We start from the raw sequence: 9,282 nt of genomic DNA, 5'->3' as shown, positions 1-9,282 counted from the left end.
TTACATGGCGGAGTAAAAAACAGAATGTGGTAGCTAGAAGTAGTGCAGAAGCAGAGTTCAGAGCTGTTGCCCATGGAATCTGTGAAGTAATGTGGATTAAAAGAATTCTTGAAGAATTAAAGCTTTCTCACCCGACACCTATGAAGGTCTATTGTGACAACAAAGCAGCTATATCTATAGCTCATAATCCAGTTCTACATGATCGCACAAAAATATAGAAGTGGATAAACATTTCATCAAGGAGAAAATCAATGCTGGCATAATCTGTATGACCTACCTTCCAACAGGTGAACAATTAGCTGATGTGCTAACGAAGGGACTACACAAGAAGCAATTTGATAAGCTGACTAGCAAGCTGGCTATGGAAGATATCTTCAAACCAGCTTGAGGGGGAGTGCTGGAAATTTGTATTAATGTATATAATATGATAGTGGTGTTGGTGAAGGATAGTGGCATGTATAGAATATGATAGTGGTGTTGGTGGTAGATAGTGGCATGTATATAATATGATAGTGGTGTTGGTGAAGGATAGTGGCATGTATAGAATATGATAGTGGTGTTGGTGGTAGATAGTGGCATGTATATAATATGATAGTGGTAGATAGTGGTAATATATAATATGTAAATGGCATATAATGGGTTATAATGATGTTTGTAATATCTCCTATATAAGGAGTGTCATTTGGTCTTGTAAGATAAGAAGTTTTGAATATAACAGAAATATATTCCTTCTTCCTCATATTTTCGGAGTTCTTCTTCCTCATATTTTCTAAGTTCTTGATATCAGATTTTGAGCCCTAATGTACTTCTGTAATATATATATATATATGTATATATATTTGTATATATTTTTAAAACAATTGATAGTAATGCAATTATAGTTACTAGCTCCATTTGTGTTCAGTGTGGTTTGGGTTCCGCCAAGGAGTGTTGTGTGTGTACTTCACAGTTGGAGAGGGGGTTCAGTTAGAAAGAGGTGTAGAAAGGCATGGATTTTGCCACTTTTGTGTTTGAAGTGGATGATTTGGTTGGAGCGGAATCGGCGCATGTTTTAGGGCATGGATGACTCCATGGTTTGTATAATGGCTCGGTTTCTGGTGATTCTGTATAGCTCGGTGACGGGGACTGTGTCTCCAGATTTGTTTGCTTTTGTGGATTTTATAGATGCCTTCATTTTTTAGGTTTGGGTTTGTTGATAGTCTTGGATGTATTCATTAGCACCGGCTTGATGCTCATTCTTTAATAAAATTACTCTTATTTATCCCAAAAAAAATAGTTACCAGCTCCATCTAATTCAAGCTTATATATTCTGAAAGAAATGGCCTTGAAAAATATGTGCAATTATACATAATTAATTAATCTTTGTTTGCAATGAGCTTTTTGTTTGCAGATTGCTACATGATGCTTTGTTACGAGATTTTTCAACTCTATTTTTGTGGTTTGAAGTCTAATGGTTGTCATTGTCCAAGTGGTCACAGTTTTCTTCTGTCCTGTACAATATTACTCAATTTTCTTCTTCATTATTTGTATAGTGTGGTTAGTCATTCAAGAAGTGATCACTTGATATCATCTGCCAAGACTTGAGAACATAAAATTTCCCCTTGATTTTTTCCCTTGAAGCTCCATTCAATGGCTGCTGAGACCTCCTCTTCCAAATCTCGTTGTTCTTATCTTGTGTACTTGAGTTTTGCCGAAGACACTTGCAAAAAATTTACGGACCACCTCTATACAGCGTTGATTGGTGCAGGTTTTCGCACGTTTAGAAATGATGATGATGCTATGGAGAGAGGTGAACTGGAAAAAGCAATCAAGGAATCAAGGAGCTCCATAATTGTATTCTCAAAAGACTATGCTTCTTCGCGAAGGTGCCTTGATGAACTTGTGATGATCCTTGAGTGCAAGAGGAACTTCGAACATGTTATTTTACCAGTTTTCTATGGCATGGATCCATCCCAAATTAGGAAGCAAACTGGCAGTGTTGCAGAAGCATTTGCAGGGCATGAAGCTCAATTTGAGGTGGAAATTGATGAAAGAAATGGGAAACTAGGGATGGAGAAGGTGGAAGCGTGGAGAGAAGCACTCAGAGAAGTTGCAGATCTTGGAGGTTTGGTCTTGCAAAATCAAGCTGACGGGTAAATTTTGTTGGGTAAAATCCCATCTTAAGCTCTAACATCACTTGATGGGAATGAATCTCTCAAAAACTCTGATATTGCATGATGAAATATGAATTCATGTGCCAGTGGAAGCATACCAAAATTAAATATGCACACACATAAAAGAAACACAATAGTTATTGTGGTTCTGGCTCAATGCCTACCTCCAAAGAAGAGAGATAATCCAGCATATAGAATAGAGTACAATGATGAGATGAAAGTACCCATAACATGACCTCATCCTGCGGCTCAAGAGTAATTGAGTCTTTAAACGCTAAGCCTCCACAGATGCCCGCTCACTATTGTATTTTACGTATCATCTTCCTCACCTCTCACACCACTTGCTCTCTCACACACTACAGAAACCCTACAAATTTCTGTTATAATTTGTTACTAGCAACAATCCAAAATACTTTTACAACAATGAATGAGGCCTTGAATTGGATTTCTCCTTTGCAACTCATGCTCCGCTCGAGCGGGGATTTGAGTGCATTCAAGCTAGGCCTTGGGAATTTTGGCTCATGGTCATGTTTCTCACAAGTTTTCTAACACAACCATTCAGGAACGGGAAATTCTTTATAGGTAAATTTTTTTAAATTTAAAACATTTGTCCAAATTCTAATGGAATATGCCTATGTGAGTATGGAGTGATGATTGCATTGGGTTCGTGTTGGTCTTCCTAATTGCAACATTCACATTCAACCTAACATATCAATGCATTACTACCATTTTGTCTATAGAAATTGTCAACATACTAATTTCTCACGACACTAACGTGTTTTTTAATTTTACTTTTCATTTTAGAGCTGGCTAAAACAGCATAAAATTTATAGTTATTGACGATGCAAGTAAGACTTGCAATGTCAGTCTATTGACTCTCTCTCTCTCTCTCTCTCTCTCTCTCATGTTCTAATTATGTGATTCTTTCAATTTCAAATCAATCTCATGTATTGAGTTCTAAGGATTATATTAGATGGGCAATGTTAAAAAATCAAGCATCATATTTTAATGCTTATTTTGTTTTATTTTGTCTTTTGTTCATGATTTGTAGGCATGAGTCAAAGTTTATCCAAATAATTGTTCGAGAGATTGCTAACAAATTGGATCGTACGGTCTTGAGTGTCACTCCCTACCTAACAAGTATAGAATCTCGTGTAAAAGACATCAATTCGTGGTTACAAGAAGGATCAAACAATGTTGGCATAATGGTGATATGTGGAATGGGTGGAATCGGGAAGACAACCATTGCAAAAACTGTTTATAATCAAAACTTCGATAGATTTGAAGGTAGTAGCTTTCTTGCAAATGTTAGAGAAACTTCAAAACAATCCAATGGTCTGGTTCGTTTACAAAGACAGCTTCTTTCAGATATTTTTAAGCGGAAAATAGAAAAAATACACAATGTTGACGAGGGAATCATTAAGATTAAAGATGCTATAAGCTGTAAAAATGTTCTTGTTGTTTTAGATGATGTGGATGAGTTGGACCAAGTAAATGCAATATTTGGAATGCGACACTGGTTTCATCCTGCAAGTAAAATTATCATTACAACTAGGCATGACCGATTGCTAAAGGTTCATGAAGTTTTTGAGGTTTCCATGGTTAAGGAGTTTAATGATGTTGAAGCGCTTCGTCTTTTCAGTTGGCATGCTTTTGGACAAGACCATCCTATTGAGGCATACATCAAGCAGGCCAAGAGGATGACATACCACTGTGGGGGGCTTCCTTTAGCTCTTGAAGTCTTAGGTGCTTCTCTATTTGGAAAGAGTGTTGATGCATGGGAAAATGCATTAGCAAAGTTGGGATCATTTTTTGATGAGAAAATCCAAAATGTACTTCAAATAAGCTATGATTCTTTAGACGATCACGACAAAAACTTGTTCCTTGATATTGCTTGTTTTTTTGTTGAAAAAGAAAAAGATTTTGCAGTTAAAATACTGGATGAATGTGATTACCACACAACTGTTGGGATTCAATATCTCATTCATAGATGCCTTGTAACAATTGATGGAGTAGACAACAAGCTAATGATGCATCAATTGCTTAGAGACATGGGGAGGGAGATTATTCGCCAAGAATCTCCTAAGGAGCCTGGAAAACGCAGCAGAGTATGGCGTCGTAGGGATGCCTACAACGTATTGAAAGAAAAAACTGTAAGATTTATACTTCTCTTGTCTATTGGTATTTATTTATTTATTTATTTTATTTTTTTTGCAGTTTGTGATTATTTATGGGGTCCTTTTTCTTATTAGGGAACGGAAACAATTGAAGGTTTCATCTTGGACTTGTGTGTGCTACGGGAAGATATGCAAGGCAAGAGTGTAAATAATACACAACACCACCATTTTCACGATTTTGTGGACAACAATTTATCAAAGCGCCGGCGTCTTGGCTTATTCTCTTGGCTTCCCACATATCCTGTCTCAACAGAATCAAATGAAGAAGTAGGTTTGAACACTGATGCGTTTTTTTCGATGCGCAAACTACGAATACTCCAGCTTTATAGTGTACAACTCATTGGTCGCTATGAAAAATTTCCTAAGAAGTTAAGATGGCTGCGTTGGCATGGATTCCCTTTAAAATTTATACCTAATGATTTTCCTCTAGAGAACCTGGTTGTTCTTGATATGCGCAATAGCAGCTTGGCACAACTTTGGAAAGGAACCAAGGTGTGATTCAATTTTTTTGTTGACATACCTTCTTTTAGGTTAAATTTTTTGATCAATGTGCCCATTGATGGAGACTAATTTCCTACCTTATGACAGATGCTCAGATTGTTGAAGATTCTCAATCTTAGTCATTCCCATGGCCTTGTCGATTCCCCAGATTTCTCGCTGCTCCCTAATCTTGAGAAACTGAAACTTAAAGATTGCATAAATTTGGTTGGTGTTCATGAATCCATTGGGAAATTAGAGAGACTTGTTTTGCTGAATCTGAGAGTTTGCAGAAATCTTACAAAGCTTCCAGGGGAAATTGTTCTGCTCAAATCCCTTGAAGAACTTATTCTCTCCGACTGCTCAAGTCTTGACAAGTTGCCTCCTGACCTGGTCAAGATGGAATCTTTGAAAGTGCTTCATGCAGATGGAATAAATCAATTGTCCTCAAATAGTGGAGCAGGTAAACCATGGCATGAACATATTTGGTCTTGGGTATCAAAACTAAGCAGCCGCCCTGAATCCATTTGTTTCTCATTGTATTCCTTACCACGCTCATTAGTAAGCTTAAATCTTTCAAATTGCAATATATCTGGTGATGGTATTCCAGGGGATATCAGTACCCTGTCCTCATTGCAAACCTTGTGTCTAGGCTTTAATCCAATCTGTAGCCTTCCAGGAAGCCTCAAAGGTCTTACTAGGCTAACTCATCTTGACTTAATTTACTGCATTAGGCTCCAATCACTTCCAGAGCTTCCAATGAGTTTAGCAGGATTAAATTTAACTGGATGCAGGTCTTTGGAAACGGTAGCAAATCTGCCAAACCTGTTTAACCTACTAATGTTGGACATATGTCATTGCCAGAAACTAGTTGAAATTCAGGGATTATTGAAGTTAGAACCAATTGGAAACATTGATTCGGAAATGATTAACAATTTGAACTTTGAGTGGGATTTCATGGGAATGGCTGAGTTTGAACTATACAGTAACCTAACTGGTGCAATTGTTAAAGCTCCCACACTCCAGGTGCTCTCTCTTTCCCTCCCTCTCTCAATTGCTATCTATATTTAATTAATTATTAAAATTGTAATTTCCATGGCATAGGGACTATATGAATGTGGTATATACAGCATATTTCTTCTCGGGAGTGAGATTCCTAGTTGGTTTGACATGAAGAGTAGAGGTTCATCAATGTCTTTTATAGTTCCTTCACTTCCACATCTCAAATTCTGCGGCCTGAATATATGCATTGTATATGCCATGGATTTTAGACTGGCGGAATGGTCTCATGAATATATTATAGTCAGTAATAAAACTAAGGGTATGAAATGGGCATATAGGCCAACATTTAGAGGCATTCCGTATGAACACAAAGATGTGATATGGTTAAGTGATTGGAAGATAGCGGATCTGTTAATGGAAGCTGGGGATGAAATGAACATCTCTGTGAATATGGCAGAATTTTTTTGGGTAAAAGAATTTGGAATTCGAATTCTGTATGATGAAGAAGGGAAAGGTACCCAGAACAACACTAGCTATTCTTTTCATCATAATGTCATTGATTTGTCAGCATATCAAATGAGAGAAGGCGAGTACTTCTTATGCAATGACGATGATGTTAGTAGGGCGCTACTCTACTCAAGGATGTGCGAGTAGAAATGGGAATGCCTAGAAAATACAGGTGAGACTTAAAAGAGTACCTTCACCATTTCATTTGATAAACAAGAAGCAGTATTAGCAGAAAAAACAAATTAAAATTAAAATGCTTGTTTCTCTCCTTTTATCACCAAATGCTGAAAGAAATGGACTTCTCTGTATTCTGTTTTCCTTTTCCCCTTTTATTGCTGGGTAATATTCAAATTAAAATTTGCTAATTCAAACTCTTCTTCCTTTATTGATTTGATTTTGGAAAGTTATGAACTGTTTTACAATGGCAGATTGGTTTGAGAGTCCTCTGTATTTCTTTGAGGTAATACTGCTTTTGCCAATAATATTTGCAGTGCTGAGTTTTTGAGGCTTGGGCTTTATGATAAGGCAGTGAGGAAAAAAGATCTTAGGGACATTGTTTGTGACGACCCCGATGTACATATTATTTTTATATATTATTTCATTGAGCATATTTGCATGACTATGTGCTTAATTGATGCTTATCTGTTTGTTTATGAAATATCTGTTAGAGTGCGGACTTAGAATTCAAAATTGAAAGCCCAAAATGGATTCAGAAACCAGAATTGACTAGTTCAATAGACTGATTGAAATATTTAGAACCATATGGCACATTTAATTAAAATTTGATTCAGATCAAAATAATTAGAATAAATTGATTAAGATTAGTTAGGCTTAAGCCTACTTAATAAAGCCTAATCTCACTTAATTAGCCTAACTTAATCAAATCTATAAATCTGGGATATAGGCTTATTGAGTTCATATTCTTCAAGTGGCTGAAATTAGAGAGGGAGTTGAGAGCTCAACACTTCTAGAGAGAGAATGGTGAAATTGCAGAGAATTTGAAGGGGATTTGAAGAACCTTAGCTAATTCAACTACAATTCAAGCTCTAGGTATGGAATTCACCCACAATTCTTGTAAATAATCCATGTAGAAATTGAATTCAATAAGTTGTAGGACCATTTGCATGAATTTGTAAAGAACAAAATAGGATCACCATGAATTTAGTGATGGTGAGTTAGTTGTGAGCATGCATGCATAATTCCATTACATTTGAGCATTTTGAGCTTGAATTCTAGTGTTCTTGTTAATTTAAGAGTTGAATTTTTACATGCATTAAAGAATTTCAAGTTTTCAAGAGTTAGTTTTCAAAAGTTTAATTTTATGTTTGAAGGTTTTGAAAAAGATTTAACACAATTCCATACATGCATGAATAATTTGGTTTCAAATTTGACAATTCATAGTGTTTTTAAGCACATAATTTCAAATTAAGTTTATATGCATGTTTTTTATGAGTTTTCATTTGGTACAATCATGCAAGCTTTGGACATGTAGGGTGCATTTTTGAACTTCAACTTTTGTTATGGAAATTTCAGAATTCGTTCACTTCGCTCGAGCAGTGAAGTTGTCGTCATTACTCGAGCGCACAGTTCTCAGTATTTTTGCAGAATTTTGCAGTGGGCTCGAGTGACCAAATGTGCGCTAGAGCGAACTCGACTTTGCATTGAACTTGACTCGAGCGAACATCAAGCCTACTTTGACACCATCTAGTACTTTTGCAAACAAGCCACACCGCTCGAGCGATCAAAGGTGCGCTCGAGCGAACTGCCTTTTTTTTCAGCATTTTTTAAACATTCATAAATTCCTATTTGCATCCTTATGCCCTTTTTGGCATTCTTTAGCATCATTTAGACATCCTTAGCCAATGAATAAGCTAGAAACTCACGTTAGAGAATTGAATTATGATATGCTATCTATTGGGAACGTGTGCTTCAATGTGTATCTTTGTTATGTGCTTTGTGTAGGTGGTCAACTGAGATCCAACACCTGTGCCAACCCATTGTAAGTAGTATCTTTGTAAAGATATGTTGAACTGTATTTTCAATTTACTACAAGAATGTTATTTAAAATGCTATTTTGATAAGAATGAATGATTGTCTCTTTTGAAAAGTAATTGTGGCATCCTTAGTATAGCTCACGACTGGGGGTAACAATACCATTTCCCTTTACTATAAGGTCGTCGTCCGGAGGAAACAATACCGCGGCCCTTCATTAGTAAGGCCCTCACTCGGAGGAAATAATACCGTGACCCTTTGTTATATGTGCACAGAGATCTCTGATGTTGACCTAAGTGGTCCTTTTGCTTGACCTATATAGTCCCTTTGTTAGACTCATGTGGTCCCTTTGTTATGCCTTCGGGCCCTTTGCTTTACACTATTGGATGTACCACATGAATATGATTTGTGAACTTTGATACGACAAGTACTCATCTATGCTTTACTTCAGAACTCATATGATATGATTTTGTATTACGATAGACATCATTCATTTAATCTCTTTATATTGGTATTATTTACTGGGCTTTAGCTTACCTCCTCCCCTATATATATAGGTGAGCAAATGGAGCATCAAGTTTAGAGCAGCCTCGGGAGTCCATCCTTCTGCAAAGCTACTTTGAAGTGCCTCCTCGTGATGAAGCGTGCTTGGACTCGAGGAGCCAAGCTGGGTCAACCTTTTTGTTTAGTTTTCTTTTGTTATTTGGAAACTTGTTATGTATAGATCTTTTCTAAGGGTGAGCAGTGGATATATCGATCTGTCTAAACCAACCGAATTGATCTGTCGCATTTTGGACGGATCTGTAATGGCGAGCGGAGGGTTGTAGATTGATTTTTTTCAATCTACCTAGTTTTGGATGGATGGCGGATTTGAGGTTCATTTGGCCGCAACCGAACCCCCAAACTGCGAGCATCCCTAATAATTTGTACGACTGTGTTTTTAATTTATTTAGATATTCTGCTTTTGTTTTCAA

At 36.7% G+C, this 9,282-nt stretch overlaps 1 protein-coding gene across 12 annotated transcripts; it reads left to right on the top strand.

Annotated features, from left to right (window-relative positions):
• LOC114314519 (disease resistance protein RUN1-like) lies at positions 1-9,282 on the top strand. 12 transcript variants are annotated; one of them, XR_014361026.1, is made up of 9 exons: positions 1-2,132; positions 3,205-4,306; positions 4,406-4,822; positions 4,919-5,833; positions 5,912-6,488; positions 7,221-7,366; positions 7,932-8,063; positions 8,279-8,315; positions 8,866-9,282. XR_014361026.1 is itself a non-coding variant. In XM_082914664.1 (6 exons), the coding sequence occupies exons 1-5, from the start codon at positions 1,630-1,632 to the stop codon at positions 6,461-6,463; spliced, it is 3,489 nt and encodes a 1,162-aa protein (XP_082770790.1). In that variant the 5' UTR covers positions 1-1,629; the 3' UTR covers positions 6,464-6,488; positions 8,866-9,282. The 12 variants fall into 12 exon arrangements, 2 of the variants coding, with proteins under 2 accessions (XP_082770790.1, XP_082770792.1); XR_014361025.1 differs by having other exon boundaries at positions 7,922-8,063; XR_014361024.1 differs by having other exon boundaries at positions 7,850-8,063.

The sequence above is a fragment of the Camellia sinensis genome, chromosome 2 (assembly GCF_055761805.1).
Source record: "Camellia sinensis isolate YWXY chromosome 2, ASM5576180v1, whole genome shotgun sequence".
NCBI lineage: Eukaryota > Viridiplantae > Streptophyta > Magnoliopsida > Ericales > Theaceae > Camellia > Camellia sinensis.
Note: the sequence above shows the minus strand (reverse complement) of the source record. Positions and strands in the feature narration are given on the sequence as shown.